The sequence below is a fragment of the Chiloscyllium plagiosum genome, unplaced genomic scaffold (genome assembly GCF_037043375.1).
Source record: "Chiloscyllium plagiosum isolate Xiang-an unplaced genomic scaffold, Cpla_swu_hap1 HiC_scaffold_43, whole genome shotgun sequence".
NCBI lineage: Eukaryota > Metazoa > Chordata > Chondrichthyes > Orectolobiformes > Hemiscylliidae > Chiloscyllium > Chiloscyllium plagiosum.
The window spans coordinates 8308092-8325694 of record NW_028270181.1 but is presented as its reverse complement, the minus strand read 5'-3'; the positions used below and the strand labels follow the sequence as shown (position 1 = coordinate 8325694).

Genomic DNA, 17603 nt, shown 5'->3' with positions numbered 1-17603 from the left:
TTTAAAGCACTTTCTATCCTAGCAATAAGACAAAATAAATTCACCATTGTAAAAAAAATGTTATTTTGTAACCTTCTATATCATCTGGATTGACTTGTCAAATGGTAGGGGATTCCCTGAATTGAATCTTGCACACTTTCTGTTACAACATGGTATTGGAAGCAGCCAGGGGACAAGTTGTATGTTTGTAATTAAATGACTTGGGATGGCACAAGCTTCAAAGTGTTGACACCAGCGTGGTGTGTGATGGAAACAACATTACTGGGACCCAACCTTATCCCACTCTCATGATGCAATAATTATTCTGTTAGTCTCGGGCAAAGCAAAATCTGTGTTTGCGGATTTGTCAAATTCTGGAAATTAATCACCAGAACAAATTTTATCAAATGGAGACATCTACCCCACTATTGTTTCATTCCCATTTTTTGAAATTCTGTTGATTTAAAGGCCAAATATTGATATCTAGGCTTTACTGGGTGAGAATTATAAAGATAACAATGCACCCAGTCCATTATGACGATGGCTTTGAAGCTATATTCTTTTAGAAGTTTTCCTCATCTCCTGTGGGTAGTAAGCTCATTGATTGCACAATTAATCTATTTACCATTGCCTAATGCAATGATTAGGATGGTAGACAGTGAATCATGTAGGTCTTTGTGTGTTCCTGTTAACTTCAAAGCAGAGGCGTACCAAAACTTCCAAAGTATTATTTGATTGTGAACAGGGATACAGTGGTATTATTCCACATGTTTGTTCCAAATGAGAAATAATTTTAGGTTTGGCAGGGTGAGAAGCCATGTGAAAATCAAAAACAAATCTTTGAATTCTTCTGTTTGTAAGTGGGAGCAGCAGTGCTTTGGCAAGCAACCCGGAGAGTGTGGTAGGTTGAATATATATGCAGAGGCGAAAGGGCTTTTGTCAGAAACATCGATTTTCCTGCTCCTCAGATGCTGCCTGACCGGCTGTGGTTTTCCAACACAGCACTAATCTTGACTCTGAACATGCATGCAGTCAATTCCTTTTCACTTCTCCTACTGTTTTAGTTTAAGAATGTACTTTTTGCACCTTTCAAAAATACATTAATGTAACCAGTTTCCAAAGTGATTTGATACAAATGTTTTAGCACATAGATTTCTTAGAAAATTGTGTTAACTTTCTTTGTTCGTGAAATTCCTCTTTTATGAAAAGCGTCTTGAATAAATCTGTTTTGCTTGTTGTTGGGCAGGCCAGATGACTGATTTGTTGTACACCGAGAAAGATCTGGTGACTTCATTGAAAGATTACATCAAAGCAGAAGAAAGCAAACTGGGTGAAATCAAACGGTAACCAAGTTTCTTGGAATTAATAGCAGTTAACTGTTACTTTTTTCTGTTCTTTTCTCTGACCCTTCATGTGCCTGATCTGTTTGTGCAGTAAATAATTGTGATCTGCATTAATGTATAATGATAACAGTAAAGGATTAATTAGTTCTGAACATTAATTTCTTCTCAATCAAACTAGATGGGCAGAAAAATTGGATCAACTTATTGAGACAGCGACAAAAGATCCAGAGGGTTTCCTAGGGCACCCTGTGAATGCTTTTAAATTGATGAAACGACTGAACACAGAATGGATGGAGCTGGAGAACTTGGTCCTCAAAGACATGTCAGATGGTCAGTGGTGAATCAACATTTTTCTGAGTAGATAGATTAACAACATCCAATTTCCCCACTTCCTCTTGCTCTTTACTGCATCACTCATTTGCCCTGGCAATTTCCTCAACTATTCCCCATTCCCAGTATCTGGAAGGGCTGGGCAAGCCAACTCATGAATAACTTAACAAACACTGCACCTTAGAAAAAATTCCTTAACACTTTCTCCTTCAGATAACCTGTGCGCAGTAGGAACAGAAAAACTCATTGACAAAATCTAAAGTATGAAAATCAATTGCTTTTTAAATACTTGTGTTTATCTTACAAATTGCAGCACCATGGCTCAGTGGTCAGCACTGCTGCCTCACAGCATCAGGGTCCACTCGTCCAACTCCACCCTCAGGCGACTGTGTGGAGTTTGCACATTCTCCTGTGTCTGTGTGGATTTCCTCCCACTGTCCAGAGATGTGCACATTAAGTGGTTGGCCATGCTAAATTGCTTAGAGTATTCAAGGATGTTTGCTGGTTGGTGGGTTAGCCGTGGGAAAGGTGGGGATAGGGTAAGGAGAGTGGGTCTGGGTGGGATGCTTTTTAGAGGGTCAATATGGGCCAAATGACCTGCTGTCACATGGTAGGGATTCTATGAAATCTGCTAAAAGAGTTGACTTCATGTAAAATATAAGCCTGGGGGGCTATAAATATTGTCAAAAGCAATTTTTGTTCTCCTTGTAAGTACAATGTTCACTTTTTTTTAAAACAAGTATGTTCTCGTGCCAGCTAATACTGGTAAACATTGAAGCAGCTGGCAAATTAGCCATAGGGTTTTTTTTTTTAAATGCTCCACATTTTTAAAAAAATTATTTGGCATTACGTCATGATTCCACAGCTGGAATTAGTAGCTTGGAACATCACAGGCAGTTCTGACCTCCAGTTTCATAGTGTAACTGCAGCATTGCATCCAATACCGTGTGCTCTTGGAAGCTTGTTTTCCATGTTTGATCCACACATCTTGTTTTGATTAAAAATAAGTAGCATATTGTTTCAGGTGTGTGCACATGTGTTGGTTAGTACTTTGGGACTTCCTTTTGCCTGCCAATGTTCCTGCAGAAAAGAGATCCTCATGGCTGACCTACCACCAGTGATGCACTCTCTTCAGCATGGTGATGAATGCTCCCTGCCCAATATCCGCAAACCTGCCCTTCGCTTAGTATCTCTATCTCTCTCTGCTTGATGTGGTGATGTCGATGTTGGATTGGGGTGGACAAACTCAGAAATCAGGTGACACCAGGTTCTAGTCCAACGGGTTTATTTGAAATCATAAGCTTTTGTAGCGCTGCTCCTTCGTCAGAAGTAATTTACTTCACCTGTTGAAGGGGCAACACTCCAAAAGCTTGTGATTTCAAATAAACCTGATGGACTACAACCTAATGTTGTCTAACTTCTGAGTTTGTCCACCCCAGTCCAACACCGGCACCTCCACATCATGGTTTGAGAAGACCCTTAGATATGTGTGTCCAGGATCTCACTATTCTTGACTCATAGCTTATGACTTTTAGAATGTGTGTGTCATAGAAAACAAAAGTGGTGATAAAAGGTTATTTTTATGAGGTGTGTTCAGCATTTACTGATTCAATAATGATTATATTTAAAGAATTCTCGTCCAAAACTGAATTGTTCTTTGTCTGGACCCGAAGGAGAGCACATTCTAGAAACTAATAAGATTTAAATTTAGGGAATCTGCAACTTTGTTTTGTGTCACTATTCCATACGCCAAGCTCACATCTGCACTTTATTCAGTAAATAAATTCCAGTTAAAACAGCTGGGTTTCATATTAAAATACTTACACTGGAAAAGCTAGGAGTCTCTAAATGTAGTGGGGGCAATTTGAACTCAACCTATGCAGTAACCAACAGTTTTACTGCACTATACTTTTAAATAAACTTCATTTGGCAGATGAAGGTTATAAAGCAAAGGCCAGTGGACCGAGCCACATAGTAAATTGGTTGCATACCTGGCATGAGCAAATAACAAGACATGTCTCGGCATTCAACTCTGATTTCCCAATTGAAAATGTCTCGGCAGTGGTAAAACAATTTTCAGACAATTAGTGATGAAGCGTTTTCATGAGGATGTTATTAAAAAACATGTGATTAAGTTAGGCAGGTGTTGAGCTGCTTTGGCACTGAGCAAAATTGAGATAACATTCAAACCTTTCCTTCTCAAAAGCTGTCTAACTTCTGCAAATGCAGCCACAGTTGGATCAAAATGAACATATCTACTCCTGTAGCACCTTCAACACTGTTATGTCTTGGTTTTCCACATTCTGGTGTGTGAGCTATCACATATAACTCCTTAATGGCTTTGAGTGACATTGACTGAACAGTGAGCACAAGCAAATGCTCCACCTCAAAGGTTGACTGAAAACCCCATCACTATCAGAGTGTGCTTAATACATTTTAAATTAATGAGAACTGTTGAGGAACCAAAAAATGCCAATTCAACATTGTTAAAAGGAGATGGTGAAGGAACAAGAGAGTATACAATTTAAGAACAATTTGATCTGAGATTAATACATTGTATTGGTAACCCAACGTTAGATTCTAATAGATTAGTGAACTGTAGGTTCACTTCAGTGACAGGCCTCATTCTCCCTATCAGAATGAATTTCTGCATTCTGGGCCCCATAGAACAAAACAGCAAATAAAACTTTTCAGGACAGGGCTTCCCAAACTTGTGGTTGAGATAATTAACAAATATTGACACCTCACCCAAAGACGACAATGCATTGAAATTCGTGTATGGTTGCAGGAATCTTTCTTCACGTGTCTGTGGCATAGAGCAACAGAAATATCATGCTGATAAGCAAATAACCACAGGAATGTAAAAACATTTGAGCTCCTGAGTCTGAGTGATCACTGTAAATGATATGTTTAACACAAACAGTCAGAAATCTGATAATTTCTCAGACCCTACTTTGAAAACTATAGTTTAATGATGAGGCTGGTGATTGTTGAGGTGATGTTAACCAAATTCCCATTCTTATTTCAAGCAATTTGTTAACACTTCTGCAGTTCTCACCTGACTATATTCATCTGGTCTGTCTTGACTCATCTGGTCTTGAGCCAGAAGTGGGGAGAGAGAATCTATTCTCCGCCACAGCACCTTTCAGTGAAGTTGAACCAGGCAGATTATTGATGATACTTATGGAAGTTTCTCTGGCCAAGAACATTTGCCTGATTACAAACGCGCATATCAGACTTGGAGGGCAGTGTCTTATAAAGGCACTATTGGACAAAAATACTGTGGGGGTCCACTATCTGACTGAAGTGTTAAGGAAAGGTAAAATCCTGCCTTAGAGGGGGATGGATGGAACCAAAAGTGAAACAGATAATGAGTGAATTTTCTGTGTTTTTGCATGCAACCTTTCAGTTGAGTAAAGAAAGGTTCTAATAGGAGAAAAGTATCTGTTATAAATTGGAGCAGACGAGGTAGCAATGCAAATAAACTAATTTTCCACGTCATCTCATTCCTTGCAAGTGTGTCGTCGAATCAGGACAGAATATATGTTGCAAGCAGTTGGTCTGGTGTGCATATTGAATTTGATCTTTAGTTTATGAGCGTTGATGCATTGCTACCCTGTGTCTCCCCAGGATTCATTTCCAACCTCACCATTCAGAGACAGCACTTGCCAAATGATGAAGACCAGACTGGAGCTGCCAAGGCTCTGATACGTCTCCAGGACACGTACAATTTAGACGCAGAGACCATCTCTCTGGGCAACTTGCCAGGTATGCAAAAAAGGCAATCTTACATTTTAGTAATGTCTCTGACTGTCAACGTTGGCAGATTTTGTACAGATGGTAGCAAGAATGCAGTGTCTTTGCTGGGTTTGTTAAAACTTGTGGCAGAAAACATCCGAGGATTTATTAGTTCTGTGTTAGTAGCTCCAACATGTCAGTCAGTATAAAAATGGTTTTACCTTCTGGTGAAAGAAATGGCTGAATAAGGTCAGATTAAAATACAGACAAATTCACATTTGTGCATTGTTAATTATAATAGGTAGAAAATGCTTTTCTGTTTGCAACTCTAGAGAAGCTCTGATAAATGTCAAAATTCCAATGTTTTATTTGGTTTTTTTTTCTTTGCAAGACTGTACAGAACTGACTTATAACATCTGTATGATTTTTATGAATAAAGGATATCTTTGAAATAAAATAATGTTAGTTATAATATTACTTTTGAGGTATTTATTTTTTGTCACCATGTATCTTTACCATTACAAAAATGTCTGAGTTGAACAAAAGATTCAGTGTTAAATTCTGACTCTATTAGTTGGATCAAGTTATAAATTTTCCATCTGACCAACTCATTTTTCACAGAATCGCTATTTTAAATGCCGTATTTTATTTTCTCATGGGATGTGGAGCCTGCTGGCTAGGCCAGCATTTATTGCCCATTCCCAATTACTCAAAGGGCGCTGAAGAGTCAACCACATTTTTCTGGATTTGGAGTCACATGTAGACCAGACCAGGTTAGGATGACAGATTTCTTTATCTAAAGGACATCAGCGAACTAGATAGGTTTTTAACAAATATCAACAGTGGTTGAAAAGTCACCATTAGGCAGTTTTATTTTATTCAGAGTTGACAATCTGCTAAGATGGCATTCAAACTCTTGACCCCCAGAGGTTCTGAATCATTAGTCAATGAGATGGGTTTGCCCATAATCCACAGATTTTAAAAGGTGCTATAGCAACATAAATTCTCAGAAAAAGAGGATGAACTGGAGAACAAGGTTGTGGCTCCTTTGACATTGTTTCCTACCTCCCCTGTTTTCTTCCAATTGACGCTTCATCTCCTGTTAATAGCGCAGTCTGATTTCAAGGATCTTCTTTGAGCGATCATGTGAGAGATGCATTTAGAAGAAAAAGCTTTTTATTTTTTCTGACTCTAAAACTAGTGGATGTTCAGAGTCTCTTATCTCTAATCCAGACTTGAAGATCCACCACAGGATTTGAGTGCCTTTTTAGGATGCCACTCCAGTGCTGTCCTGTAAGAATGTGTGGCAGGTTTTTTTGATAGGTTTAAAGCTGTCACGAAACTGAGTAAGATGTGTTTTAATGAAGGATATGATGGAAAGGACTGTCTCAATGAGATGTTCCAGTCTTGCATGTATATACCTCCCAGATGCTAAAGAAGGATTGGAATGCTGACTTTATTTTTCTACTTTACACCTAAGATTTTGTACCTCGGTACAATTGTACCTAAGATGGCGCTAGGAGTGGTGACTTTGTACACTTCTCACTGTATTCCTGTATCCCTGTATTTGAGTACATGTGACAATGAAACCTAATTCTAAATAGGAGCAGAAATAAAAGTTTGATTCCTGGACCCTGCTCCGTGATTCAGTACAATGATGGTTGAGATTCTGCCTTAATTCCTCTTTCGACTCCCTTTGTATTTGTCTTGACTTCTGAGAGACAAAAAAATTAGTTTATCTCATCCTTAAATTAATCAAAACTGGACTTTGCACTGCTCTCTGCACTTGACAATTCCTAATGTTCATAACTCTCTGCATTAGTAACAAGTAATCACTGGTTGCAAGTGGATGGGGCAATGTCAGAAGGTACAGGAAAATGTTTTGTTAAGAGTTGGATTTTAAAGGTCATCTTGTGAGGAATTTGGGGTGAAATTTGAGAGTTTAGCTAGAAGGCATGCTTATCTCTGATGGAGAAAGGAAAAGGGACTGTAATAAATCTTGCTTCAGAGTAACAGTGTTTGGAATGGAATGAGTTTAAGCTTGCAACAGATGACTAATCAGGTTTGAGGCCAATTATAGGTTTAAAAAAAAGGTTTAAACTTCATTTTGCGCATGAAGTTGAGAAACTGGATTGCAAATGCTGTTCACAGCGCCACGGACTGAGGTTCGATTCCAGCCTCAGGCGACTATCTGTCTGGAGTTTGCACATTCTTCCAGTGTCTGCGTGGGTTTCCTCCAGGTGCTCCGGTTTTCTCCCATAGTCCAAAGATGTGCAGGTTAGGTGGATTGTCCATGATACATTGCCTATAGTGTTCAGGGATGTGTCGGTTAGGGTCATTAGTCAGGGGGAATGTAGAGTAATAGGGTAGAGATATGAGTCTGGGTGGGATATGCTTCGGAGGGTTAGTGTGGACTTGTTGGGCCAAATGGCCTGTTTCCACACTGTAGGGATTCTGATTTGATTCAATGATTCTATGTCTGACCCAGTGCAGCAAAGGCATAATTCTGTTTGCTTTTTTTCTCTCAGGTGTGAAGCATAAAACATCGCTCACGGCAGAAGACTGCTATGAGTTGGGCAAAGTAGCCTACTCGGATACAGATTACTACCACACAGAGCTGTGGATGGAGCAGGCGCTGAAACAGCTAGATGCAGGCGAGGATTCTAATGTAAACAAAATCACCATACTGGACTACCTGAGCTATGCAGTGTATCAGCAAGGAGATCTGGACAAGGCAATGGAGCTCACAAAGAGGCTGCTGACATTGGGTAAGGATGTAATATGAAAGGTTCCTTGTGCAGGGGATTCTAAACATACTGGTCGGTAAAGATACAAAGGATCAAAAGGGGGAGTTAAAATAAATCCCAATTAAGAATCACCACTAGTTAAAAATCCTAATGTGGGTAAAACTGTATTCATGCCCTTAGCAATTTATAAGCATAAAATATCTTATGAGAAAAGTATCAACTTCTGAACTGTATCTTTTACATGTTCAACAGATATCTGACGTATGAGTCATAATTTTAAATTCTAATTCAAACATTTAACAAACCAGTACACCAGAGTATTCAGTATGTTTAAAAAGATCAAGGTTATCACTCTCTACACTAAGTCTCTTCAAACTAACAAGTAAATAATGCTGTTGCAGCCAGTATATTTCAAACAAAAAATCCACATGTCCCATTCATTAAGAATTAAAATAGTTGAAATAAGAGCCATATTGGATACCTAAATATTAGCTTAGAAAACCTGTTTGAAAATAGTAGAAGTCCATTAACTTATGTAACTTTCTGCAGTATCTTTAACCACATTGTTTTCTTGATGGATCAGTTTCTTCTTACACATTCATGGAGTGGTCTATATCTTTTTTTTAATTCACGAGTCTTGGGCTCGCAAGTTGGGCCAGCGTTTATCGCCCATCGTAATTGCCCAGAGGACAGTTAGTTGTCAATCACATTGCTGTGGGTCTGGAATCATATGCAGGCTAGACAAAGTAAAGTTGGCAGCTTCCTTCCTTCAAGGATATTAGTGAATTAGATAGGTTTTTCTGACCAGTTTTGTGGTCATCCAGATTATTGTTGAATTCAAATTGCACCGCCTCATGAGGCAGGATTTAAACCTGGATCCTTGGAATATTACCTGGGTCTCTGGATTAACAGTCCAAGGATAATATCTCAAGGATAATATCCCCTAAGCACCATTGTACAGCTACAAGAGAGCATCTCTTTTAGATAAACGATGATATCGAGAGTAGTTCGACACTAAAATGCCTGCAGAATAAACTCTCATTCCTCGTTGGATCTGCAGTCAAAGCACTTAACTATATCTGCTTTGCAACTTGCATAATGTACTGTGTCAACTGATTAGAACGTTCAAGTAAACTTTGCATCTAGCCCATACTAAGCAGTCTGCCTAGATGACTCATTTATTTTTTAAAATGGCAACTGCATGATACAGCTGCTGTGTATTTTGTTGACCCAAAGAGCAGGCTATGTCTAACAGTTTTTAAATTTCAAACACAAAGACAGAAGTTGCTGGAAAAGCTCAGCAGGTCTGGCAGCACCTGCGAAGAGAAATCAGAGTTAACATTTTGGGTCCAGTGGCCCTTCCTCAGAACGTTTGGTTTTTCGTTTTTGAATTTCAGTGCTATTACTGCTAGGGCAGGAATGAGCACCCATAAGGAAATATTTAAAAATACAATATGACATGATTTCAACTAAGACAGTGGAACTTGGAGACTGGATAATTCATTGTTCCAAGTTGCGTTTAGTTTGAAGGTAAGACTTTTGTGAAAGACCTTACATTGACTTCTATTGTAGATCCTGAGCACCAGCGAGCAAATGGAAATCTGAAGTATTTTGAATATATGATGGCTGATCAGAAAAATGAAAAGTCAAACATAGCTCAGAAGACAGAAGGAAACAAATCAGGAGATGTTACGAAGACTAAGCGAGAGCGCGTCAAAGATTACCTACCAGAGAGGCAGAAATATGAAAAGCTGTGTCGAGGCGAAGGTATCAAACTGGTAGGTAAATTATTTGAATGAAGACGATTCCTGAATGATGAGGATAGTCTATATATGTAGCTGTGTTTTGCTTCTATATTTGTACAGTATGTGATGTGCACAAGATGATTAAACATGGCAGGTTCTTCTCTTGATTTTCACCACTTAGGAAATCAAATGGATAAAGGAGTGAAGACAGCTTTTTAATCTGTGACTTAGCAATGGCCCTCCCATCTGAGTCCAAAGGGTTGTGTATTCAAGCTCAATTCCACAGATGTGAGCACGCAATTTCAGATGAAATGTTAAAACTGAAGTCAAATCAACACACTCCAAGTTGAGAGTGAATGCTCTCACAGCACTGATGTCTTGGCTATTTTTTATCCCTCAATCAGCACTACTAAGCCATGTGGTTATTTATTTCCCAGCTCTTTATAAGACTTTGCTTTGTACAAATTGCAATGTTTCCTGCGTTAAAACAATGAATGCACTTCACAAATACGTCATTGGCTGTAAAGCACTTAAATTTGTGAGGCATCCTGAAGCAGTGAAAGACTCTATATACATATTTTTCATCAGCCTATTCAGATGCGTTATGACATACCCTTGGAGCAGATGAAACTTGAGCCAGGCCTTCTGTCTCAGATGTAGGAACACTACCATTGTGCCACAGAGACTTTACAAGATGCTACATACATTCTTTTTCTAATCTACCTGTTCAGGTATATTATTACACACCTCCTGGAGCAGGTGAAACTTAAGCCCAGGCCTAATGGCTCAGAGGTAGGGACATTAACGCGATGCCACAGGAGTCATAAAGATGCTATATAAATGAAATACTAGATGCAAAACATGCATATTGAAAAATTTCCAACATTTGTCACTTGACAAGCTATAAGCCAAGAGAATTGATCGTGCATCTCATTGATGTTCAATGATGCATGTGTATTTTCTGGTGTGTATTGATTGATAGCCAGGTTGGGCTCAGCTGTGTTACTGCCTACGGTTGAACAGGCTCTTGGCTTGTGGATTGTACAGTTGACGAATGGTTGTTTGGCCAAAATATCTGCAGATTGCTGGGCAAAGTTGACCTCATTTAGGATGGAAGGATAGAAGAGCAAATTGGGGAAACAAAATAGATGAAAAATGTCAAGCTTCAGCCATGCAGTGTTTGGACTAAGTCAGTGGCAACTGGCTTCCACTAGAGTAACACTAACTGTGTGAGATTATTGGCTTTGCTATTTATTTATCTGGAGAGTTTGTTTAATTGTGTCAACAGCATGTTTGGCATTGGTACTCCTCTGTTGGACAATGAAAGAATGAATCGGCATCTGGAAAGTTTTTTGAATTTGGTGCAAAATTTGCATTAACTGGTTTGTCATCTGGTGTCTATTTATTGCAACTGGCTATGGCAACAGAGTGCTTCTGCATTTCTCAACATCATGACCTTTGTACTGCAAATTTAAATCAAGGTATCAAGCACTTTGAAATCTTTCAATCAATGTTACATGGCATTATGTAAATGCCTGTCTTCATTTCTGTTTCTGTGCAGACACCCCGAAGACAGAAAAGGCTCTTTTGCCGTTATTCAGATGCAGGCAGAAATCCTTGGTACATTCTGAAACCTGTGAAGCAGCAAGATGAATGGGACAAACCTCGGATTATCCGTTACATTGATATAATTTCTGACGAGGAAATTGAGCGAGTGAAGGAGTTGGCAAAGCCAAGGGTAGGATGTCACATCATTGAGATATCTTTTGTGTGTTTGCTTAATTATCTATGTGCTGCAGAGTGACAATTACAGGTACACAATGCTTTATCGGAAATCCTTGGGACTATTTTCTTTCGGAATTAAGAATTTTTCGGATTTCAGAATAATTTACATTTTTGCAGTGAAATTTAAAAAGTTACCTAACAGTAGGCGCACGTGTAAATAGTATGAGTGCTGTGACACAATTGACACCTGCCAGTGCTGGGTTACACCACCACATCACATCTGAGTGACATGGTTCAAGTGAGTGTGGAGTTGGACCACCTGTTTGCACACCAAAATAACGCTCCACAGTCCACGAGAAAAGTTTTGGAGCTTTTCAGATTTTGGAATTTTGGATAAAGGATTATGTACCTGTAGAAGCTACTGTTCAACGCAACCTACCGCATGGTATTTTTACACCTTTTTGGAATATCATCTATCTTTTTGCATGCTTGCCATAAGCAGATCAAATTGAGCCTTTCCACTTCGGAAAGATAATGTTCAAGCTGTTGTGAACTAACCACGTGGGTGCACAGTCTAAGAATATCTTTGGTTCAAAACATGATGCAGACCATTGACCTGCATGCCATGGACAGTGATGTTGTTCAGGAAAACCCAAGATGGGGAGCAAGCTGATAGTTTGTGCCTTGGGGTCAACTCTGTCTAAGCATCACCTAGTGTGGCTCAGCAACCCCACTCTTGACTGCAGGATCTGTGCAAGTTGGTAGTGGAGTGCATGTTTCTGAACTCTGTCAGTAACTGTCCACCACTTTCGGTCAGCACCCTGTCCTATACAAGGGAAAATATATTTATCACAATATCGTACAACCTTTGTTGTATTCAAACCGTATTTGAAATTCTTCATCCTTTGTTCTTTAATGAGATTTTTGATTTTATGGTAATTAATGCAGAATTAATTGGAGTTGTGTGGGGTGTGGTAGTTATATGACTGCTCTGGTAATCCATGTCTGGATTAACGACTTAAATACATGAATTCAAATCCAATTGTGGCAGCTGGGTATTTTAAATTCAGCTAATTAAATATTGATTAAAAGGCTGGTATAAGTAATGATAACTCTGAAACCAAGTGAATTATTTGGAAAAACCCATCTGATCTGCTCATGTCCTTCAGGGAATGAAGTTTGCTGTCCGAAACTATATGTAACTCTAAGCCGAAGTGGTTCTTAATTGCCCTCTGAAATTGCCTAATAAGCCACTCATTTGGCTTTAAGAAGGCATAGTCAGAGCCCACCCCCTGCCCATGAAAATTTTAAAACTGGGTTTTATTTCCTGTCAATCGTTGAGAATCCGTCATTGAATTTAGGCTGTCTTCTTGAGTGTTTGAGCCAAGAGGCAGGGAAATTTCTTGAAAACGCAGTGCTTGCAGCAGTTGTTTTAATTTGTCAGAAGATATTGAAATATTAGCATTTATTATTTTCTGACCAACTAAAAATCAAACTTGCCCCGTTAATTAATTACCATAATAAATGACACCCTGAAAACTATAGCAATTTGAGAAGGCGGCTCATCACCATCTTTTCAAGAGCAGTTAGGCTTGGACAAAAACTCCATGAGCTCAATTAAAAATAAAATCAATTGGCACGTGCATATTTGAATTGACTGAATCATAACTCATTCCTGCTCATGTCATCTGAGGAATACAAGTGCTGTAACCATTAGTGAGGCTCCAAATGGGCTTTCCAAGAACTTCAGTTTTACAAATGACGATTGTTACAGTTGGCGTTCACTGTGCACATAACCCAGAATCATAGAGCTGTACAGAATGGAAACAGACCCTTTGGTCCACTCGTCCATGCCAACCAGCTATCCTAAATTAATCTAGTCCCATAGGCCAGCATTTGGCCCAAATCCCTCTAACCACTTCCTATTATTGTACCCAACCAAATGCCTTTTAAATACTGTAATTGTACCCACCTCCTCCACTTCCTTTGGCAGCTCATTCCATATACGCACCACCCTCTGTGTGAAAAAGTTGCCCCTTGGGTCCAATTTAAATCTTTCCCCCCCCCCCTCACCTTAAACCTATGCCCTCTAGTTTTGAACTCCCTTACTCTTAGAAAAACACCTTGGCTATTTATCCTATCCATGCCCCTCATGATTTTATAAACCTGTATAAAGTCACTCCTCAGCCTCAAGCTCCAGGGAAAAATAACCCCAGCCTATTCAGTGTTTCCCTATAGCTCAAATCCTTCAATCCCAGAAATATCCTTGTAAATCTTTTCTAAACTACTTCAAGTTTAACAGCATCTTTTCTATAGCAGGGAGACAAGAATTGAATGCAATATTCCAAACATGGCCAAACCAATGGCCTGTTCAGCCGCAACATGACATCTTCAACTCCTATACTCAATCACTGACCAGTGAAGGCAGGCGTACCAAATGCTGCCTTCGCTATCCTGTCTACCTGCAACTCCACTTTCAAGGAACTATGTACTTCCACCCCAAGATCTCTCTGTTCGGCAACACTCTCCAGGACCCTTGCATTAAGTGAATTTGTCTTGCCCTGATTTGCCTTACCAAAATGCAACACCTCACTTCATGTAAATTAAACTCCATCTGTCACTTCCTGGCCCATCAGGCCATCTGACCAAGGTCTCGTTGTACTCCAAGATTGTGAAGGAATGACCTAAGGATGATCCTTCCAGTGTAATGGGTGTTCTTTATCACTGGAAGAATTCTGATTGGTCCCGCTCTGCGTCCAGTCAAGTTGGTAATAATCTTTGTTTTTTCTGATTGGTTGGCTTCACAGCTGAGACGAGCCACCATTTCTAACCCAATAACTGGAGTGTTGGAGACAGCTCATTACAGAATAAGCAAAAGGTAAGTGTGAGCTGTGCTGGCTCCTCTTCACAGAGAAGCTGCTGCATCTTGTTCAAACTGTGCATGTTTGGAAACTGGCATCCACCGACGTGAAGCTGGGGAAAGAGTGACCGCCAAGAAGAGGACTGACTTGTCAACATGTCGATGAAATGCAAAACATGCAGTTAGAACCAATGGTTCTAATCTATGCAAGCAGCTTAAACAGATGCAACAATTCATTTTCCACCATCCTCCATCTTCATCATGTGCTCAAAGGAAGCCAGACTTTAAAAATGAAAGGACATTAAATTCGAACTTGTCCCCAAATATAATCCTTGCTCCTTCATCCTGCCTATATCCTGACCAATCAGAAGCCTCCAGAATTCCACTAAGGAGTGGTGATCTGGCTGTTCCAGGATTAAATTTGTCCTTTCTCTCCCTGTAGCTGAAGCGTGCCACAGTGCATGACCCTGTGACTGGCCAGTTGACTGTTGCAACTTACAGAGTTTCAAAAAGGTAAGGGGGAATTATGAGGTACTCTTTAGACCTGGGATAGGCTTCCCATCACACACATTGACAGTGTGAGCACCTTTTGAACCCTCTCTGGTTTATGGTGAGGATTTCTTGTCCAGCTACTCAAAGTCCTTACAGTTTGTTAACTGTATTCATGTCAAGAATAATGGTTTCTGAAACCAAATAAGAGTATTAGGGTAGCGTGCAAGAAACTGATTATTTGTTTGATGTGGTTTCGAAAAGCTAAATACAAGCCACATATATTAATAGGATCCTGAACTTTGTGGACAGCAAGGACATATACATCTGTGTATGGCTGTTTCAGGTCAACAAAAAAAGTGGCAGCCATTCCACTAGTTCAGTTCTCATGGCAAACTCTGACAAATCAATCTGTCTGAGAGCAGATTTAAACAAAGCCTGGTTGTTATCAGTATTAATGAGTGCAATTCTTCTACCAATCATTTGTTAACTAGTGAGCACTCTCCCTCCAGTATAAATGTTGGTTTTCTCCCTTGAATTTGTATTCTTGAGAAATGTCCTGATGGGTGCAAGTCAAAAATCTTTGACAAAATGTGTCCTTGTTTTAGCAATTGGAAAACAGAAACCACTGCTAGTCAGTGTGTTGAAATTTAAGTAAATTGTGAAACCGTGTTCTTAATGGGTTCAGTTTTCTTCTTTTTAACAGATCAATAGTGAAAAATATAATGTGTTTGTGTGTTATGTATAAGCAATATTGTTATAAATCATGCATTCCTGACCCCTCATTATGTTATTCACTTACCTTACTATGATTTGCTCTCTCCTTTTAATATCTGATCCTTTGCAATATGGTAACAAATCTGCAAATGTGTCTTCAGACATGTTTATGGATTTATAACAGCCGTTTATGCAAATATATTTATTAGAGAATTGCTATAAATGTGTTTCTTCAGCTATATTTTGTATTTTTTTTAATGTTAGGATCCGTTATGCCCTATAATATGTATATCGCACACAACATCTGCACCATATTTTAACACCTCAGCCATTATAATTACTCAATTGAGTTTTTGTTCTGCTCACTGGAGTCTATCATAGCATTTAACAGTCTCTGCAAAATGAATGCTACAAGAATAAATGTAGTCCAACTTACTAGTTATTAGTGTGGTGTTTTAAAAGATTGGAGCCTGAGTGGCATTCAGGCCAAATTGAGTTTCTTTATTTCTAAACATTTCTGCTAAGATCAGCTAAATCTATATTTAAATGAAATTTCTTTAGAAGAAGATGCCAGGGGGGTTTTCCTTAGAGGGAGCAGAATATAAGAAATAGTCGCAGGAGGATACTGTACAGTTCTTCGAGTTCCCATTCAGTAAGATCATGGCAAAACTTTTGTATTGATTCACATCCATCTCTATAACCCCTTGATTCCCTTAGTGCCTAAAAATCTTTATTCATGTGTCCCAATTAAACTCAGTGACTGAACATCCACAGCCACACTAGAGAGTTTCAAAAGATTCATAGTACTTTGAAGCAGTTTATTTTCTTTGGGCAAAGATTTAGGCCAATGACCCATTGATCTCTACAAGGCGAAAGCGAGGACTGCAGATGCTGGAGATTAGAGTCAAGATTAGAGTCAACAGCTGCCAATGCTGCCTGACCTGCTGTGCTTTTCCAGAGCCACTCTAACTCATTGTTCTCTAAGTCCACCCAGGGGAATAAGCATCCATGCTGCTATTCCCTCAGATAGTTTTGTATATTTTCATGAATGCTTATTCTTTTAAATGCCAGAGAATGAGTGCGCATTCAACTTTATTTTTCCTCATGTGACAGCCTTCTCATCCCAGGTATAGATTACAAAAGGAAAGTAATATTTAAATTTAGCTAAAACTTGTTTGGGTCACATGACTTTGAGTCTTTATCTACCAAAAGCATGTTAAAGAACTGATGTCAGTGCAGAGACATTTACACATATTTTGCCAATATTGAGTGGATCAAATTAATCAGGAGAGACTGAAGGCTGGGATTCTCTTTTCTCTTGGAAAGATAAGATTAAAAAGAGACTTGCAGAGCTCTTCAGAAGCTTTTTGAGAATCCAGAACAGAGATTCTAAAAGTGGTCAGATTTCTTTCTAATATAAAAATAGAAAGTAATGGAGAAACTCAACAGATCTGGCAGCATCTGCAGACCGAGAAGCAGACTTAACATTTCAAGTCATATAACTCTCTTCTTCAGAACAGATTTCAGTCGGGGATCGGGTAGGCCACGTTCCACAAGCGCTGCATCTCCATCTCTCTCTGTTTCCATTCAGTAATGTTTTCTGTTGTGATAGTATAGTTTTCTATTGGTTGTTTGACTGACAGTCTTTCAGGGGTGAGTACAGTGGATCCCTCACAGTGTGTCAGTCTTTGCAGGTAGTTGCCACACACACAAGCTAGTTTAAAACTACTGTTTAAGGTGCGAAGTTTACCACACATGTACTCAAAGTGAGAAAGAAATAGAGACCGTGCATCATCCCACAACAAATTCTGCCTAGGCAAGAGGGCTGAGGAAATCTAACCAGTCTTTGACTTCACCAGCTGAAATTAGCTGCCTCCTGTTGCAGCTAATCATAAACTGGATCTGCCTTGGCAGCAGTTCAGTGGAAATT

The 17603-nt window shown here is 39.2% G+C and overlaps 1 protein-coding gene across 8 annotated transcripts in view; it reads left to right on the top strand.

Moving 5' to 3' along the window:
• The window catches only part of p4ha1b (prolyl 4-hydroxylase, alpha polypeptide I b), an 83684-nt gene that overhangs the window by 34743 nt on the left and 31338 nt on the right, over positions 1-17603 (top strand). For 5 of the 8 annotated variants that reach the window (XM_043679108.2, XM_043679106.2, XM_087982337.1 and 2 more), the window contains exons 3-9: positions 1226-1322; positions 1501-1652; positions 5283-5420; positions 7919-8158; positions 9710-9915; positions 11444-11620; positions 14415-14485. In XM_043679108.2, the coding sequence (XP_043535043.2) occupies positions 1226-1322; positions 1501-1652; positions 5283-5420; positions 7919-8158; positions 9710-9915; positions 11444-11620; positions 14415-14485 (1081 nt within the window). Of the gene's footprint in view, positions 1-1225; positions 1323-1500; positions 1653-5282; positions 5421-7918; positions 8159-9709; positions 9916-11443; positions 11621-14414; positions 14486-14909; positions 14981-17603 lie in introns of all 8 variants that reach the window. The other 3 variants (XM_087982338.1, XM_087982336.1, XM_087982335.1) reach the window with 1 other exon arrangement.